General features: G+C 35.7%; 1 protein-coding gene across 2 annotated transcripts in view; it reads right to left on the reverse strand.

Moving 5' to 3' along the window:
* Positions 1–21290, reverse strand: part of RYR2 (ryanodine receptor 2) — a 729440-nt gene that overhangs the window by 178832 nt on the left and 529318 nt on the right. For both annotated transcript variants that reach the window (XM_082634943.1, XM_082634944.1), the window contains exons 48-56: positions 18787–18907; positions 14447–14616; positions 12436–12656; positions 11019–11109; positions 8819–8959; positions 7038–7201; positions 4749–4827; positions 2566–2655; positions 1648–1785 (exon numbers count right to left, since the gene is read on the reverse strand). In XM_082634943.1, the coding sequence (XP_082491069.1) occupies positions 1648–1785; positions 2566–2655; positions 4749–4827; positions 7038–7201; positions 8819–8959; positions 11019–11109; positions 12436–12656; positions 14447–14616; positions 18787–18907 (1215 nt within the window). The remainder of the gene's footprint in view (positions 1–1647; positions 1786–2565; positions 2656–4748; positions 4828–7037; positions 7202–8818; positions 8960–11018; positions 11110–12435; positions 12657–14446; positions 14617–18786; positions 18908–21290) is intronic.

The raw sequence follows: 21290 nt of genomic DNA on the forward strand, positions 1-21290 counted from the left end.
ATTTTAGTCTTCAGGTGAGCGTGGCTAAAACTGTGGTATGAACCTTTGCTTCTCTCCCTTTTCTGGTATTTTTGAAAAATTCGAGAGATAAGACAGGCAGAGGCATACTCAGCAGTCTGCCCTGCTTGCTCTGACAGCAGTGGCAGGAAAAGGCATGGCAAAGACAGCAACAAGAGAACGGAGTACCCCTCCTTTCTGTTGCAGCCCTTCCCTTGCCCTCTCTGGGCTGTGCTCCAGCATGTTATATAGGCCCAGGTTTTCTGGCTAATAGGCAGGTCTTTTTTTTTTGTCTGCCTCCTACCATTTCTACCCTTTATTGCTGGCCCACAGAATCGGCACCGCTATTGTTTCAAAGGGCATGTTCTCATTCAACATATACGATTTTAGATTAGAGCACATAATTTTTCCTATGAAGGGCAGTGGGAGAATCTATTTTATTTTTCCTGGCAGAGCTTAAAGTCACTTCCATTATGTAATAATTTCCTTATTTCCTATACAACTTACAGGAAAAAAAAAACCATCATTCCATTCTCTGCACTCTGAGCATTTTGTACATAGCCTAAATCTTATTGTTGTGGTAGGTTTAACTAGACTGTCTCTAACACCAAATTGTGAGTCTCTAGGAGTAGAATTGGATCTTATTATCTTTGTATTCCTATCACCTAGTCCTCAGTTTGTGCTCAATATTTGTTCAAACAGATTAAAACAAAATGTGATTTCGTTAGAACTGTGTGTATACATGATAACAAGGTAAAATATGCTTTTACAGCTTCTATCTCCAGGATACTTAAGAGAATATGATGTAAAATACGCCCAAATCAGAACTTAATCTATTTAACAGTACTATATTTCAAATATGAAGCATGTGAAGCACACACTTTGAGTACCTTCATTTTCTTTTTTTCAAAAATGTCATCTATATAAATGGCAATAATAAACACAACAGTTTGGTTAAACCAAAGGCAGTGGCCCAAGCAGTCTGGAAAGGGACGACGACAGGTTTAGCTCCCAGGAGAAATGAAAGGGCCAGGTGGTATTTGGTCCCCACCTTGAACCCTAGGTTCTCAAGGTCAAGGCTGTCCTTATTCTGCCATCCTGAACACAGAAGCCCCACAGCCACGCCTTGTTAAGTTGACTGAACTTCCTTGACCTGATCCACTAGCGGTGTGTTCTTCAATTCCTGCGCTGCCTGTCTGCTTCATATCTTCCCTTCGCAAGTGGACAGGTGCTCAAGCCCACTTGTATGGAGCATCCATGGGGGTTTTAGATCTGGATCACTACTATCTGACCACCCCTCTAGCTCCTAAGAACCAACCTTCAGTTCTTACTGGTAAGGAGACAAAAGCTCTGTAGACAACCTTTTTGTGGATAAAGGAACGTATTTTACATCCTTCATTAGCATAACTTTAAGACTTTATCATCGAGTACTCCTTTATATACTGTCAGAAGTACAACCTGATATATAAACTCCAGTACTTTAACCAAGACCTAAACTCGCTTAAAAGGAACAGAGTTTTCCCGCTTCTAAACTTTATGTTAGTCTTTAGAATTTTCAAGTTAGTTGTTTTGGGAAACACAATAATTAAATGAAATATTCAAATTATTTTAAAATAACATAAACAGTGGATTCATTACTGTGATTCTTACCTGGCTTGTCTGGGAAATACGACGAGTCCGGCTATAAAGGGCCATGCTGTCTCCCTCCCGTGTCCTTTCAATTCTCCACCCCCAGGCCAGCATAGTTTTTAAAGATTCTTTGATTGGCCAGCGATAAATTTCTTTTTCCTAGAAAAAAAATCAGAAAAGAGTGGGGTATTATGAACCTAAACAAAAATTTAAAATATTTAATGCTTTGTTCTGAAATACTCTGTCTTCACCTAAAATTTTTTTGATTAGCATTGTTTATTTAAAAATAAAAAAGGAAAGTAAAAATTCTGAAGAGCAGAGTGTGAGCTGAGACCTCGTTTGACTAATGCTGCTAAGAGGGATCCTGTCTTATTATATAGCATGAGGTTAATTTCCTTTAGTTTCCCAGATTCTGATACTTCAGACAGAAACTAGAAAGGAGAAACACAATTAGGAAGAAGTGCCAGATTATATGACATGTGCTTGAAGCCGTTTCTCTGCTTCTCTTGAAGCAGAGAAGTAACTTCCTCTGTAAGCACCAAGCTAGAAAATCCTTTTCACTTTATTTTTCAAGATACTGCTTTCCCCTCAAAGAAGTAAAATATATGAAAACATAAATAATAAGTATATTACAATATATTACTTCATTATCCCTTATCAAAAAACTCTTAAGAATGAAAAGAATGTTTTCTAAAGTTCTTAAAAATATAGGAGAGGAATAAAAATAAAAAAGAAACAGAAAAATATTAAGTAGAGAAGAGAATAACCAATTAAATACTGACAGAAAATGGTACTACAGAGAAAAAAACAATAGATAAAAAATGGGACCTTTGAGAAAAGGTAAAAATAGTATATATAAAATAGACGTGTTAATAATAAGAAAAAAAAACTTCCCTCCCCAAATTAAAACCATATAAACTTAAAAAATAAACACGTCACCTTTTCAGATAATAGTTTATATGGCTTCATTAATGGTTGAACTTTAGACGAGTCTGAATATATTTCTCCATAAATCCATCCATTTGCCAACTAAAAAAAAAATCAAAATTGTTTTACATGCTTTAATTTTAGAGTGTAGGCGTGCATGTGTTTAAGTGTGTACTTGATAAAATAAATCTAAAATGAACCAAGATAAGGATTAAGGTTTGAACTTTATCCAGCATAATTCAATATAAAGATTTTCATCGTAGTCAATATTATTTTGAGCAACCACTTGAAACAAATCTTTTTATCCAGAGATTAAAAGCATCCAGTCTTCCTTAGACAGGTCTGTGATTATGTCAATAGCCCTCCCCTAGGAGGAGGCTGAAGGCTGCACGACCCCTATGATATTCCTTTTGGCCCATCTTGGGACCCCAACCTGTGTGATGAATAAGTGTGAAACACTCATTTTAAACAGGAAAACTGGAGCAGCTGGCTTATTTGGAAGCCTCCCTGAATAATGCTACTTGTTTTGCCCACTCCTTTGTCGAATGACCTCTCAACACATTTGTTCCACGTGATTTTGCCCATATAATTTGGTGCATTTCACTGTTTCCCTATATCATTTCATGTATGTCTATGGGATCCGGGTAACTAGTAACTAGGCTGAAATAGCTCAGGACTGCCTTCCTGTAAATCTCCTCTCCATCACCACCCCACCGGCTCAGTCTTTATAGAGGACAGACACTTCACTCTTACTGACTTACCTAGTAAATCGATTAAGTTACTGAACAAAGAAAGAGCCATACGCTTAACAAAACAAAAAGGGGGTTTCTTGGAAGGAGGGACTGGTTGGCCGAGGCAAAGACTGAAACTTAATATCAAGTTTAATAGGGTGGGGCTTCCCTGGTGGCACAGTGGTAAAGAACCCACCTGCCAATGCAGGGGACACGGGTTCGAGCCCTGGTCCGGGAAGATCCCACATGCCACAGAGCAACAAAGCCCATGCGCCACAACTACTGAAGCCTGCGCGTCTAGAACCTGTGCTCCGCAACAAGAGAAGCCACTGCAATGAGAAGCCCGTGTGCAGCAACAAAGACCCAATGCAGCCAAAAATAAATAAATTTTAAAAAAAGAAAAAAAGTTTAATAGGGTGATACTGAGTTGCCACATAACATAAGCAACCCTTGGAACCTTCGCTCTTTGATTTTCACTTCGCCAAGTCAGTACATGCTTATTTTAGAATCCTGCTTCATCTCAACTTAATTTCTCTGACAACCCTATTTTAACCATCTTCTCTAAGTTTAACTAGGCTTAACTTAAATGTGACCACATTTTTCCTCCAGAAAAATTTCATAATATATATGTAGGACTTATATCACGGACTGCGACTGCTTTCATTATCTCATTCAAGTTATCTTTTCTTGACAATGCAAATAAAACATGCCATCTTGCCTCATAAGTGAACTGCAGATCTACTCAGAGATAAGAAATACAACAGAAGAGTAGAAGGTATAAATAATCACTAAATTCTGATTAATAATTTTCAAGATTTTATCTAATATAAAATTATACATAAAGCTAAAGTTCCCTTAAAAGATGTCTGGACCTAGAGCCACTATTTCTTACTGAAGACCCTAATGATAGTTTAAAAAAATTTTTTTTTGAAGTATAGTTGTGTTAATTTCTTCTGTACAGCAGAGTGATTCAGTTATGCAGTGATTCAGTTATACATGTATATATATATATATATATATATATATATATACTTTTTCAGATTCTTTTCCATTATGGTTTATCACAGGATATTGAATATAGTTCCCTGTGCTATACAAGAAGAACTTGTTGTTTATCCATACTACATATAATATTTTGCATATTATTACTACTTTTTACTCTCACAAAAATGTATGTTTAGAAACTATATTTGATTTAATTAATAGATTCTTTTGAATTTTTAACACTGTGCTTTTTATGAACACAAATATTCTTATTCTTATGTGCATTATATGTACATCAGTGGTAGAACTAAGTATTTTATTAGACTAAATATTATGTCAGCAAATCATAATTAAATGTTCTTTCCTAATCTAAAGCTCTCACTTGAAAGTAGAAAATTGTCATGGTCAGAAATATCTGAGCCATGATCATTCATTAGGTACGTTCAGTACTGAATTAGAATGTGATATTCTGACTTTTACCTTGTCCATTGACCACTTGTCATGGGAATGTTCTGCATATTTGTTAATGAAGTATTCCAACTTCTCAGGAATTGTAATACTATGAGAAAAATAAAGAAAAAAGGCTTGATTTTCACAGCACTTACAGGGAATCATATTAATAATTTACTCACAGCTTATGACTGCTTATACCCCATTCGATGCATAACTGTTAAAAAATTGGTTTAACAAGGTACTACTTTTCCATATGGTAGGAACAATATAAGAAAAGTCAAGCAGATATGGTTCTATCCACTCATCTTATAATGAGTCACACTTTATGTCTTAATGTTAAGTTATATATAATAAAAATTATACATAGTATAAATAAAAATAATTAAAATGTATTCAAAGAAGAGGACAACAGATAACACCAATTTTTTCTTTAAACCTGAATGAAGATATAGTTAAATTCAACAAGCTTAAAGACATACTTTTCTCTCACATACGGTCTTTGAAGTTATTCCTCCTTTTGACTTAAGTCTCTTAGGCAACAACTATAAATGGATAAAAGACTGCTGAAATCTGACCTGTTCCATTTTTAAATGTACTAAAATTAATTTTAAGTTAATTGCATACAACTAGTGATATGTTAATAATTTTAAATGTTAATGGTCTATATATAAATTCTAGATGGCACTAATATGAACTATATGGAAAAGTAATTAACCAATTCATGCTTTATGATTTTGATAACATTTCTTCTTGATTTCCTTCATGCTTAAATAAATATTTAATCCCTCGAACAGACATGGAGTCCATGCAACTGAAGACCAAGTCTGATGGTAAATGTAAGACTTGGGACTATCAAATATATCTATGAATGGAAAAAGTAACTTACTAATGCAATTAACTTTGAGAATAGAATTATAAGTAAAACCTAGTATAATAAGATGGTTTACTGTTCTTTTCTAGTAATGTTATCAGTTAGTAATTGAACTTTATGACATTCACATACTTAAAAAATAATATGTAAAAAAATCACAAAGATGTAGAAATTATTGCTATCACTATGCAAACCTAGTCTGTTAAGAGGTCCCCAAAGGGGCTAGCTGAGGTTAATTAATATACATGCCTCACACTTATTCATTAATTGGATTTAATTAATCAACATCAAAGCCATAACATTGTTCTAATGTTATTTTAAAATCCTAGATTACATTGTATGTTAACAAACCACAAACTTACCCAAGTAGGAATGTGAACATGTGATATTTTGGTTTACTTACTTTAGAAGAGATACAAAGGATCAATCACATAAGCCAAATACTGGGGGGGTAGAGTCTTTTCTCACAGGACTGTTATCAAATACCAAACATGCAAATTTAAGGCATTATCAAACTAATGGCATACCACCTGGCTTGAAATTTGGATCTGGTTATGGAAGCTAAACCAGCTGAGGGGCCACCCAGAGACCTGAAAGTTGAACTCCCAAGCAAATTCAGATGCTGTGGATGGTAACTACCAAGTGGCTACCTTGCTAAATCTGATCTTGCTGAGTCACCACGGAATGGGTAAGATAATGTGGCATGAAGAGCAGCCTCCTTGAAAATGGAAAACCATGGTCCTACTTAAAGACAGTAACAACAACAAAAATGCTGAGACTCCAAACACCTGACATACCCAAACATCCTATCTGTAGAGCAATTTATGCAAGTAGGTACATGGAAGAGCTTTCATAATGATAAGTAATATATTATCTGTGGTTAAGGTTGTCACACCGCATTCTCAATCCATGCTAAATTTTCCAGAAATATTCTCATTTGATATTCCCTTCACTCTCACGCTGTGCTTTATGGGGCTGAATATAAGCTGCTAACCCTAGGCCTGGCTGAGATGTAGTGATGATGAAGTGATGCCCCGTAGCTCACAGAGCTTTGCACTGCATGCTGGGAGCACCCTGAATCAAAGACTCTGCATAGAAGTTGGCTTCAATTATTAATAAACATTTAGGGTAGAATTTCAACTAAAAAATATAACTGATATACTTTCTTGATTCTCATTATTATAGGTATTGCCATGTAGTTACGTACAGAGAATCCTGATGATATTAAGAGTATATCTCTTAGAAGGTACATCTTATCTACTTCTGATATTTGTATAACCATTATTATTACTATTATCATTTCATCAAGTAGAGGGACCCCTAGTAAAAGGATACCAATTCAAAGGGGGCATGGATGAGAGAAAGTTCACTTTAGTACCTTATTCAATTTCAGACTTCACACATCATTTACAATAAAAATCTGCTGCAATAGAAAGAGTCCATACTTTGAGGTATCAACAGGTTGTGGGTTAAAGTTCCCTTCAGAATCCATTGATGACTGTTTTTCCATCATACTGACATAATTTGACTCCATGTAGTCTGGAGGCAAAGCTCCCGCAACTGCACTCAGGCAAGGCAGTGCCAGTTTGAAAAGTTCTTGTTCATATTTCTGGGAAGAGATGGAGGACCAAAAAGTAAATACTCCATTACTATTGAGCAAAAGCTGTCAACATGATCACTGCGGCTGACACGATGCTGTAAGAGAAAATCTGAATTACCTTGGGCTGGCTCAACTCCCCAAAGGATTCTTTCTCCAGAAAATGGAAACTATAGCCTGACATCCCATAAGATGAGATGACTGAAGCTTTGTACTGCAGTTGCAGCATAAAAGGAATAAAATCTTTGCTTCTCTAAACGTTTATTCTCCAATATGGGAAATGAAGTGAACCTGAATATTCTACATGTATAATGTGTCTTTACAACATAAACATAATTTCAGTCAATGAGGGCTATTGCTGCACCACGTTATAAAGACTAGACATGAAAAATACCCAAAGTATAACATTCCAGAGAGTAAGGAATTTTAACTGGTCTGTATTGCATTACAAAGGTATGAAAAATAAAATTCTGAACTGAGAAAGAAATTCTATAGGAGATATGTATAATCAAAATTTCTGGGGAGAGGTATTTGTATATTAATTACATAATTAGTTAAATTTGTATTTGTAGATTTTTTAAAAATCAAAAAAATAATTCCTTTATTTATTATTAAAAAATTTAATTGAAGTGTAGTTGATTTATAATGTTGTATTAATCTCTGCTGTACAGCAAAGTGACTCAGTTATACACATCTAGACATTCTTTTTTTAAAAAATATTCTTTTCCATTTTGCTTTATCCCAGGAGATTACAGTTCCCTGGGCTATACAGTAGGACATTGTTGTTTATCCATTTTAAAAGTTATCTCACTTTAAATGTTCAATTTTAAATTAAAGCTGTAAATTCTTCTCAAAATACCTTCTACATATTATTTCAAAAATGCTCCAGGTTTACCCAAGGCAATTCAGCAAGAAAAAGCACTGAGTTGTAGCTACCAAATGTAATCACAGATAAACCTCCCTTATTATGCAGTAAACTCTTGGTTATACTCTTCCAGTCATCTGATAATGTCTCTTTGGGAATTCAAACTGATTTTGATTAATAATTTAAGCATAAGCATACGAAGCATGTTGTTCTGATTTTCTCTGAAATAATACACTCCAGTCTTCTGAAAGTATATGAACTATTCATTATAAATATGGCAACTATAAGGGAATGTCACATACATAAAGCACTGAGTACTTAAATCTCCATAGCAGCAAAGTGGGAAAAGTCAGTAAGGCCACTGGAATATTATAATTTTATGATATTTAATATTTTATATTTTTATATTTGACAGGATTTCTTCAGGCTTTATAAGATTGGGGAGGTGACTGACTAGGGAGGGTTTGAGTCCAAAGAAGTCCAAATGTACCAGAAACTGATCAACCCATGTGCATAATTTCCTAAAATGCTTAGCCATTTTAAAGTCAGAAAAGGTTATGATCACAAGAAACATGTTACCATAATGATTATGAAAAGTTAATATAAATTGCATCCTCAACATTTGTTATAAATGAAGAGAAAAAATAAAACTATGTCAAGTCTTGATGAGCAAAGACAGCATTCCACTATTCCACTAGGAATACTATCTTACCAAATCCTATGGCTTTTCAGTTGTTTTATCATACAAATAAAACCACAATTACCTTTTGAGACAGGGCATCAAAAATGCCCCAGAACAACTTTCTTGATAAATGAAGTTCTTCTTCTGAGGCAGCTCCAAAGTTTCCCCACCCTCCAAGCAGGCAGTAGTATTTCCAGCATCTTTCATAATGATTTGTCAGCAGCTAGGTGGGAAAACAATTCTAAGAGCACTGAGCTAAAGACACATGGTATATATTTTCCATTTCCTCCCAAATGGCATTTTAATGCCATGTAATAAGGCCAACTGATAACTGATATGGAAATGCTCAATCCCATATGAATTCTTCTGGAGAATACTATGATCTTATATAGGATGTCTCCTTAAATTTAACACTGAGCACAGGATGAAGACCAAATGACCAATTTCACAAATTATCTTGAACAGAATTCTTTAGGAGGTTGTTTGGTTATCTGTGTACCCGAGTTCTACTTTAGTTGCTATCATTTACTTACAATTTTATGACTTGTTATCCCCTGGAATCCATGCATGTAACAGAGGGATTGATGTCACACTGACCCAAAGGATACAGCACCTAAAATGTGCATTCTCAAGGGACAATACCTCTGAATATTTGTGCTTCCTCTCTACCTACCCTGAGTCATTACACTTCACGATTTGCTTCAGAATGCACATCTCTAAGTAAACTCCCCAAACTGCCCTACTTCCGTAATTTCTTTATCTGTAGCTCTTTGGTGGTTTTGGATGTAATTTATTTTCTTACTGAGGGTCTATGTTGCTTCTTAAGTTTTTAACCTACAAATATTTTGTGGGACTAAACTAGAAGTTCAAAGACATGGATGGAATTTTTCAATTATTCGGTAGCTCTTTGGATCATTTATTCTGGATATATAAACTGAAAAATATTCACAACTATTTGCCAAATTAATAAAATTATTATTAATAATAATTAAAATAAAAATAGTTTTTGAATAAACTGTAAATTTTTGGACCCTCTTTCCTATAGCTAAGGAGGAAAATAAATTGAGCGCTACTCTTATTAAAGCTAACTAGGTCTCTTACTGTATAAATATTTCTTCTCGTTTGGTCTCCCTCACAGTTACGAATCTCACACACACACACACACACACACACACACAATTTAGGAATCTCAAATGATGAAATATTGAGATCTAATTTGCTTAGAGTAACAGGCAAATATCTATAATGCAAAAGAGTTTTATCACATAAAGTGATACTGTATCTTTTTTCAGGTATTTTCCAGCTCATTTGTATCAAGAAAATTTTGCATGACAAGCAAATGATAAAAACTGTAACAAAAAAACAGGATTTTCAGCAAGGATATAACTTACTTTACATAATTCATCAATTTCTGTAGATTTATTAAACCCAAATCACTTTTTGTAGAGAAAGATTGTTTTTGTTAAGTATCTAGGTGTGTTTAGTGTAAGAGCAGCTGAAAAAAATAGCAGCTTATTTTTATCTTAAACCTCTTTTCACAGCACAATTACTGGGTGGCCATGAGGAAGAAATGATGTTTACTTACCAGGTGGCAGAGCACAGTGGTCACCTACAAAAAGTCCACTACAGGACAGTGACCTCCATGCACAGACCACGCCACTAGATCACACATTGGTACGCACCTAATACCTTAAAATCGTGAGCCAGGATTGGTATATTACATGACAGGAAAATATTCCCAAGTCAATAAGACAGAATGAGACTTGATCATTCACGAACAGAATAATAAAGGTGGGAAGCAACAATGTCAGGGACTTTACTCTGTGACAAACTGTAACTGCATATACATAAAGATTATATTTGATCCTTATGAAATGATATTTGGAAACTGTCATTTGATTACCAACTTAGAAAATGTTGTTTCTAAAACCTATTCTTTATGCCTTGACGTGGCTAATACTTTAGGCCAGGCTTATTACCATGTTTTCCAGCCTAAGAATATCTTGGCTCATCTTTTTCTTGTGGCCCATTTTCTTTCCATTGATTTCTATTTCCATTGATTTACAGTAAACCAATCTTAGGATTTCTCTGGTCTTTTATTACTTGTTTGTTTTAGGTTGAGGTACACCTATCTATAACTTACATGCCCATTTTAATAACTGGAAGAAATTTTTCAGCATCAAAGATCAAACATGATGTATCTGAGATATATATATATTGTAACAGGAAACAAAGCCAGAGGACCCAGTAATCAAATAACTACAAACACTTCCTGTACTTACCTTAAGAGGCATCTTTGCATGTTCATTTAATAATGGGACATCAAATACTAATCTTCTGAGTAAGTGCTGCATCATAGAAGGTCTCAATTGGCTGGTGGAACAAAGCTAATTTTAATAATGAACATTTAATAATGTGTAAACTAAGCAGAATAATTCACTAGACTAGATTATACATGCCAAAAAACTGTACCTACACCTCTCTTCAGATGATGTTAATTTTAGGTGTTCCTAATCCAAAGATTAACCAATAGTTACATACTTTTGTAAAAAGCTACATTTCCAACTCATCTCTAGCTCCCTGATCTGAAGACCAACCCTTATTTGCTACAGATGTTCCTCTTCTGCTCTTTCCCTTGCTACCACTCACAACTGCAGACCCCACTGTTGCTACTAATTTAGTAAATGCTTCTTCCCTCACTCCAGTGAGTGGGAAGGGTCTTCAGTGACTAGATCAGAAGCAGAAAGAGGATAGAGTGTAGGAACAAGAGGAAGAGAAAAAGACTGAGACCGAAATTTTGCCAGAGGAGAAAGGGGAAGAAAACCAACACACAGTGACCATTTACTGTGTCGGCAATCCTGAGTGCTTCATCTCATTTAATATTCAGAAAAAGCCAGTGAGATAGATATTTTGATTCCATTTCACAGAATTTTGGGGTCAGGGAACTAAAATTAGATTATGAACTAATCTCCTTTTTTTTTTTTCTTTTTTTTAACCTCCCTCAGTCCCATCTGGCTCCTATACGCATACACTCGTTCCACTATGAGTGAAAACCTTTCCTTTACCAATGTTCTGGGCAGGCTACAAGCTTTCACCTCCAAGAGCTCCTATCCGTCAGAAAAAAAACCATTACCCTAGCTAGAGGCCTGAGAAATTGTCACTTTGACTGTCAGAACCTCAAAAGGAGAAGATATGCTTCTGGTTTTCAGAGTAAGACCATCAAACACTTCTATCTATAGGAAGCGGCTTTCCAGGCTGGAGGAAATAGTCTGTCTTCATCACTATCACAATAGGTCATACTTTAATATTATACTACATATATTTTTTATCTTTAATAAGTCTCTGTTTTCTCTTCTCTTCTGGAAGAGGAGTTAAAACCATCACACAGTGAAAAGGGGAGAATCTATTAATATTACACTAACGTGGCCAGAGACACCTCACACGCCAACATCCAGAATAGCATCATTGGTCCAACACTGTATCCAATGGCTAGATACCGAGAGAGTCTTGGAGGAACACTCCTGAACTTGATCAGGAGCAAGGGCACTCTGGTGAGACTCATGCCCCAGCATATAAAATGAATTAATTGTATGGTCCAGAAATTGTTGACAACATTCAAAACAATTTGTCAAGGGCCCGAGACTAAATTCTCTTTCTTAAAGAATAAGAAACTTGGTATAGACTTCATTGCCCACTTACCCACAAATAGAGAGTAAACACACTTCTATGGAATCTCGTTGAGCTTTGGTAAGTGAGCAGCCTTTAGAAAGTCTGTACACAGTGTGAAGTAATGAGTCAATGAGGGAAGCATGGTGCTCAGTGCCAGCAAAAAGAGGAGCACATCTTGTTAACAAAGGCAACACGGCCGTGCAAAGGTACCGATTGAGGGCCAGGGCCATGTCTGTAGCGCTCAAAGCAGCCTAGAAAGGAATTGGAGAGGAGACAGTCATTTGTGTTGGGCAGGAGACAACTTTCAAAGGGATCCACAAGTTGACGTGTATTGTCATTACCTAGAAAACGACAAAAGTACATAATACAGAAACGGATTCTTCTGTTATAGATTTACCTGTGGTTCATATGCTTTTTTATCACAAAAAACAATCAATTTTCAATTGCTCATAAATAGATAAAAATGAATGAAGTAATATCTATCTCTTCAAAAAGCCCCAGAGGTTCACGTTCTAAAATAAAATATTGGGGGCTTCCCTGGTGGCGCAGTGGTTAAGAATATGCCTGCCAATGCAGGGGAAAATGGGTTCGCGTCCTGGTCCGGGAAGATCCCACATTCTGCGGAGCAACTAAGCCTGTGTACCACAACTAGTGAAGCCCCTGAGCCTGTAGCCCGTGCTCTGCAACAAGAGAAGACACCACAATGAGAAGCCCGTGCACCACAACGAAGAGTCGCCCCCGCTAGCCACAACTAGAGAAAGCCCGTGCACAGCAACTAAGACCCAACGCAGCCAAAAATTAATTAATTAATTAATTAGGGCTTCCCTGGTGGCGCAGTGGTTGAGAGTCCGCCTGCCGAAGCAGGGCACGCAGGTTTGTGCCCCGGTCCGGGAAGATCCCACATGCCGCGGAGCGGCTGGGCCCGTGAGCCATGGCCGCTGAGCCTGCGCGTCCAGAGCCTGTGCTCCGCAACGGGAGAGGCCACAACAGTGAGAGGCCCGCGTACCTCAAAAAAAATAAATATATAATAAATAAATAAATAAATAAATAAATAACTTTTCTAAAATTTTATAAAATAAAATATCAAGGGTAGGATGGATGAAAGATAAAGACACTAATGATATCAAAGAATGTGAGTGCTTCCCTTTACTAGGAAAGGTAAGAGAAAGGAGTTTATTCTCACAGTAGATCTCAAATACATAAATTCTTTCTGAATTCTATGTATGAGTATTAATTATATTTCTGTTCATGTCCACCAGCATCAATAACCAAAGGCTGATTGTCCTACCATGTTATCAACTATACTACTTAGGTTCAGAATTTCACATGAACACAACCAAAAAAGAACAAAAAAATTCAGTTTCATTCTTGTGATTTTCCTCTCACAACTTTCACTATTGACAACTCAAGATCTGATTTCCTCTGATATCAAAAAGACTCATTTAATTGAGAATAAAAAGAGGTATTATTATAGCTACTAGAATAACACTTAGAGTTTCAGCTTATTTTACAATGTTTCAAATAGTAGAACACTTATACTGATAATGGCAGATTCTCAATACTGGCCACTGGATTCACAGGACTCAAATCTGGATTCACAGATTTGAGCCTATATGTACGTTAATAAATGAAGGCACCAGGATGATACTGTAATTGGCATGACTCAGCAATGTCCACTAAACCTTCTCAATACTTTAACTGCTTTTGTTGAGATGCATAATTATTTATGTTGACTTCAAAGTGAACAGGAGCCACTGTGACCTCCCAAATTAGGGTTATATAAACTTTCTACTGTCTTCCATTGCACCTGATCAGAATTCTTACCTTACTCTTCAGGTTGTCCATTTTCTCCACTATTCAGTGAATTCCTTGAGGATATAGTCTATTTTGTTTTCTGTTTACCCTATGCTTGTCTAAAAATATAATAGGCACTCAATAACCATTTGGTGACAATGAATGAATGAATATATCTATGAAAGAATATCATATGGCAGAGATTGAAGAGTTAGAAGTCACAGAAGTAATCTGTTCAGATCATTACCGTGTCTAAAGAAGCAGCAGCCCGCAGATCTGGCAGAAAGCCAACCTCGAGAAGATGGAGGAGGAAATCTTGAACCTCAATTCCATAGACCCTGTCAAGGAACAAAACCATGGCTGCCTTGTGATCTGGGCAAAACCCCGCAGACATGTCAGGCTCCACCACATTCCCATCTAAAAAAGAGAAGGTGACACACTGTTGTTAATGAAATAGATTACAAATGGCTACTTTCCAGCCTTCTCTTGTTTTAAATAAAGTTATCCGGTGAATGGTTTTCTGTTCCTCTACTACCCTCAAGCAAGGGCTGGGACTTAGCTGAGGCAATATGGCAGCGCAATGTAAATCCATGATCATTTAAATGTTATTTGGGCATCCATTTGTTAACTGTGTATATGATTAGGACATAGCATTATGCCAGATACCGAGAAGGAAACAAAATGGCACCTAAAATCCAAACTGTAAAACTAAGAGTAAATATCATAAAGGTAAAATGTAAAGCAAGGTTTGCATTATTTTCAATACAAGAACCTCTTGAAAACTTAATAAAACATTAATAAAGTTCATGTACCCTATGTGATAATCATGGTACATTTACATCATTTACATATTTATGGCTTAGACAATTACAGAATAATGAACAAAACTCCAGGAACCAGTCTGACTTTCAAATGAAAGATGTTTCATTAATCATAATAGCATTTAATAACATTTAAAACATATTTGAGAGACATATTATTTTCTCTATCAACAGTCAATGCTTGATGCCTATATAGAGGAGTGAATTCCTTAGTATAACTCTGTAGATTCATAGAGGGGATCACTGATATGAAGAATTAGGGAATTATGTGCCCATTGAAAATACTGGAGAACAAACTTGTTTTCTGTTTGGCCATGTGATAATCATGCCACATTGCTGCTGACCACACACTATAAGACTCTGCAAATACTATCACAGAATCTTTATTACTGATGCAATGTTGGAGAAAGAAGGACCCAGGGAAAGATGATACATGATCATACCCATCCTGAAAGAATACAGTCACAACGTTTTTGTTTTCATTCACAGTTGATGAATGAATTTGATATGTGAATCATGAAAATGAACAAATAACAATGTTTTAAAGGAAATTAGACTGAAGACTAATACCAAATCACTTCCATTCCTTATAATTAATAATAACTAATACACCTAATACCTTCCTTCCTATAATTACAATAATAAGAATAACAATGCTTGTCATTTGTGCTGTTGTCAGGTTTATGTTAGGAATGTTCCAGAGACACTTTCATACAATTTTCACACATGCACTATGAAGGTGGTATTATCATCTTCCTTTAACACAAGATAAAAAGTGACTTTTAGGGAAGTTAAATAACTTGTCCAAAGCTGTACATCTAGTCATTGGCAAAGTTAGATTTAGACTAAGTAAAATTGGATTTAAAATCCAACCCGAGGTAATTTAATCCTTAGGTTAAATCAGCATGCTCTAATTTTTGATTAAAAATCTACATGAAATTCCAGTTCCATTCTCCTAAAAAAAACACATTATAGGTAATTTATAGTTATAGGATTCTATTCTTCTAACAGAAAGCTGTGCCTAAGGAAATGATAAGCAACTCACTGATCTTGAAATAAGATTTGTTTTTGAAACACTCATTCAGGTGGACATTCATTTTAAGGAATGCTACAACTCCAGCTGCCTGGGAATGAAGACTCATGGATTAGCTGCTGCTTTATGCTCTCCATCTCCTCAGACACACTGGGGACAATACAGCTGATGAACTGCCTCCTCTCAGACTCCTGGAAAATGAACTGGCACAAGGAGGGCCAGCTGCACTGGCTTTACCCTGTGCTGCCTGCATTATTCATCCACCTAAAATTACTACCTCAGACAATCTGCCCAAACCTGTTTGGACCAAGAGCTGCAGGAAAAGAATATCTACTTTTGAGATTAGATACTTGCCCCTTAATTTTTCTAAACTCCTCCTTCTTTCATTATCATTTTGGGCTACCCTCTAGTTCTAGGATAATTATAATAAAAAATGTATGAGACCCATCAGAATGGCCCTCATCAGAAAGTCTAGAAACAACAAATGCTGGAGAGGTGTGGAGAAAAGGGAACCCTCCTACACTGTTGGTGGGAATGTAAATTGGTGCAGCCACTATGGAGAACACTATAGAGGTTCCTTAAAAAACTAAAAATAGAGCTACCATATGATCCAGCAATCCCCCTCCTGGGCATATATCCAGAGAAAACCATAATTCGAAAAGATACATGCACCCCTGTGTTCATTGCAGCACTATTTACAATAGCCAAGACATGGAAGCAAACTAAATGTCCATCAACAGAGGGATGGATAAAGATGTGGTACATATATACAATGGAATATTAGTCAGCCATAAAAATGAATGAAATAATGTCATTTGCAGCAACATGGATGGACCTAGAGATGATCATACTAAGTGAAGTAAGTCAGACAAAGACAAATATCATATGGTATCACTTATATGTGGAATCTAAAAAATGATACAAATGAACTTATTTACAAAACAGAAAACAGACTCACAGACTTAGAAAACAAACTTATGGTTACCAAAGGGGAAAGGTCGGTGGGGGGAGGGATAAATTAGGAGGTTGGGATTGACATATACACACTACTATATATAAAATAGATAATCAACAAGGACCTACTGTATAGCACAGGGAACTCTACTCAATACTCTGTAATAACCTAATTGGAAAAAGAATCTCAAAAAGAATAGATATATGTATATGTATAACTGATTCACTTTGCTGTACACCTGAAACTAACACAACATTATAAATCAACTATACTCCAATATAAAATAAAAATTAAAAATAAAACTCATGGCCTAGGGAAAAAATGTATGAGAAAGGCCTTAGCTAATACTGAGGGGCAAGGTACTAATGTTTAGAGACAAACTTCACATACTAAATACAGAATATATAATAGGAATTATCAACAATAGCTGGTGATGCTTAAAGAACCAACTGACTTGTCATTGAAACCTAAGAAGAAATATTGATGGTTTGAGTTTTAGAAGTTGATTTAATGCATACCACAGCAAAATAAAAACATACAAGTTTCTGTCTACATTCTCCATAAAAAGAAAGAAGATAAAAAAAAAAGCGCATCAATTTAACAATGACCAGTAGATGGTGTTTTAAAAATTAGCTTTCAGTGTGACTGTGATAGTTCACAAAAAATCCTTTAAATCCTAAGGTAGACAATATACTGCATATTTATGACAAAAAAGTCATAACATTACTATAACTCAACTAAATAGGACAGGAAAGAACAATAAACGTTGAGTTAAAATGGGGAGAAACTAATCTTTCCAAAATGTTCTCCTCAGTCTTGCAAAGAGCACTTCTTTCAACACACTGGCGATTTTTAAATCACTAAGTCAAAACCTATGACCATGGTTTTAGAAAAAAAGTATTATAAGAAAGTGACCACAAAAACTATCAAAAAGAGTGAATTAAGGTGTTGCTGTCAAGAAAGAGAAGAATAGGGGACCAAAGAACTCTAGGAGAGACATTAGATAAAACAGTTGAGATGCTTATTTCCCTTTTCTGGAAACTGAAATGTCACCTGTAAAAGACTTAAAATCTCTTAGGAAACAGAGCTGTTTAAAAACAATGCATGTAGAAAATATTTTATAAAAAATATATTTTTTAATTGGGGTATAGTTTATTTACAATGTTGTGTTAGTTTCTGCTGTATGATGAAGTGAATCACCTATATGTATACATATATTCCCTCCCTCTTGGACCTCCCTCGCACCACCCCTCCATCCCACCACTCTAGGTCACCACAGAGCACCAAGCGGAGCTCCCTGTGCTATACAGCAGGTTCCCACTAGCTATCTTTTTTACACATGGTAGTGTATATATGTCAATCCTAATCTCCCAATTCATCCCTCTATGTCCACACATCCGTTTTCTACATCTGCATCTCTATTCCTGCCCTGCAAATTGGTTCATCTGTATCATTTTTCTAGATTTCACATATATGCGTTAACATATGTACAGTGGAATATTACTCAGCCATAAAAAGGAATGAAATTGGGTCATTTGTAGAGATGTGGATGGATCTAGAGTCTGTCGTACAGAGTGAAGTCAGAAAGAGAAAAACAAATATTGTATATTAACATGTGTGGAATCTAGAAGAATGATACAGATGTAGTTCATTTTTTAAAAGAAACTTATGTAGTGTAACTATGCTGCAGGGAAAGAAACCGTGGGTACTGATGATCTTATTGAAAACATCACACCATCCACATCCTACTGAATTAAAAAAATGGAAATTCACCTTACCTTTGGCTATCGTTGGCATCTGAAAAGCAATGCTGATTACTCCCACCAAATCTCCCAGTGGAATCAGGGATCTCAAAATAGACCTGATTCTGATGGCTTCTCCCTTAGCAGCATGAATCAACTACAGGCAGAAAAATAAAGGAACGAAGAATAACTTTGTGAAATCAATGGTCTAATTCTATCTAAAAAATTGGAAGAATGGGAATCCAAGTCTAAAATAATTTTCTGTTAATTATATAAAGTTAGACCTCTTTAATAATAGAACCACTCTATGATTCAGCAATTCCACTCCTGGGTATATATCCAAAGAAAACAGAAACACTAATTTGAAAACATATATGTACCCAAATATTCATAGCAGAATTGCCTAGATATAGCACCCTAAGTGTCCATCAACAGAAGAATGGATAAAGATGTGGTGTGTGTATGTCTATCTTTCTATATCTATATAGATATAGATATAGATGATAGACATACACACAACAGAATACTACTCAGCCATAAAAAAGAATGAAATTTTGCCATTTGCAACAAAATGGGTAGAACTGGAGGGCATTATCCTTAGTGAAATAACTCAGAGAAATACAAATACTGTACATGATCACTATATGTGGAATCTAAAAGATAAAACAAATGAACAAATATAACAAAACAGAAACAGACCCCCAGTTACAGAAAACAAACTAGTGGATACCAATGGGAAGAGGGAAGGGGGGAGGGGCAAGACAGGGGTAGGGCATGAAGAGATATAAGCTATTATGTATAAATAAATAAATAAGATACAAGGTTATATTGTACAGCACAGGGAATACAGCCAATATTTTATAATAACTTTAAACAGAGTATAACCTATGACAATACTGAATTACTATGTTGTAACTAATATAATAAATCAATTATACTTTAATTAAAATTTTTTTAAATTAAAAATAAATAATAAAGTTGAAACTCTCTCAGAAAGTGCTGTTTCAGGCTTACAGACAGATATTTACTTGCCACACAATTTTCATTGACTTCAGCAGACACTGAGTCACATACTGCAGTCTAGGCCAACAGGTATATCCATTAGAATAATAGTTTTTATCCTCTCTGGGGTATTAAAGTATTTTAAGACTGGTAAGTCTGTGAATGCTTACCCCCCAAAATTACATATAAATATCTATCCATAACATGAGCAATAATACTAAGGGAAAAATTATTATCTTTAGGTTCTGAACATATACTAATATTTAGGCTGGTTTAGCCTTTTTTGTTTTGTGATAAAAATGTATATCCACCTATATTCTACCCTGATTTCTCACAAGGATGGGTTTATAATGTTGGGGAAAATGGTGAACATGGATCCTAACAGGTGTTTTAGACCTTCACTGGCTAATGAAGTATCTATGAAGATTGTGGACCTGACATAGTCAAGGATCTCAGCCCATCTCTGCAACAGACTGGAAGCTTCCAATGCCAGGGAACGCATCTGTTCCTTCACCACAGAGTGTGAAACAGAAGCACAATTTCTGACACCTAGGAAGTCCTCAATTGATGGTTGTTGAAGGTGAATAAAGTTCTGAAGTGCCAAGGTTAGTCCCTTATTAAGTCACTTGGTTGTTTTTCCCTTTAATATAATAGAACAAAAATCTCCTATTTATTAGCATAATTTCTCTCATGGTTCCTTTGATTTTCCACTTTAACAGGAAAAGAATGAATATTGTAAGCATAAAGTTTTTTCTCTGCAATGACCTTCCAGCACACAAATTTTTGATAGTCTATTCCCATTTACTATAATGAAAATCTCATTGATAGCAAGTTAAGTTGTTACAAAAAATCAAACTCCAGGTTTTCTAACATTCTAATATTTCTCCATCCTGCGATTCCTCTCTGTTCACAACAAAAGATTACATCCAGAAAGCAAGAAAGTTTTAACTTTTGGGTGTGAGAGAAAGAGAGAAAAACAAACAAGCAAACTCCACTCCCCCTACACCCTCCCAAAAAAGACATAGATTCGAAGGGTAGGGAGAAAGGTGATGTGTTATAACAGTCACTTCGGCTTCATGCTCAGAGCAGTTAGAAGTGTATTTGCTTTCTTCCCCAGGACTGGTCAATGTGATTCAGACTCTGGCTGTTTCCCATCAACAGATCATGAAGCTAATTTTATGGACCCTGGGTAACATTTTTTAAATTAATATAATGGAAGGAAACAGAATAGATTAGAATAAAGTAGAAAACAGCAGAATGTATTACAGAGTAAAAGTAAGTATCGTTCCATGAACTTCAATTACCTTTTGGTCAAAAAGTTTATGAAAACACTATCAATAGGGTCTACATAGCTCTTTCCTTCCCCATGACCTGCTCCCAGCCCCACTTTCCCTTAAACCAGTGGCCAACATGTAGCAGCTCCTTCAAAAGGACTAAATATTATATAGCAAGGAAACAACCCTTGGTAGGAGTGGTGCTTTCTGCATGCACTGAAACAGGAAAGGACACTGTATAGGAAAAATAACTTCTTTCCTTCT

The sequence above is a fragment of the Mesoplodon mirus genome, assembly GCF_964341445.2.
Source record: "Mesoplodon mirus genome assembly, chromosome: 2".
NCBI lineage: Eukaryota > Metazoa > Chordata > Mammalia > Artiodactyla > Ziphiidae > Mesoplodon > Mesoplodon mirus.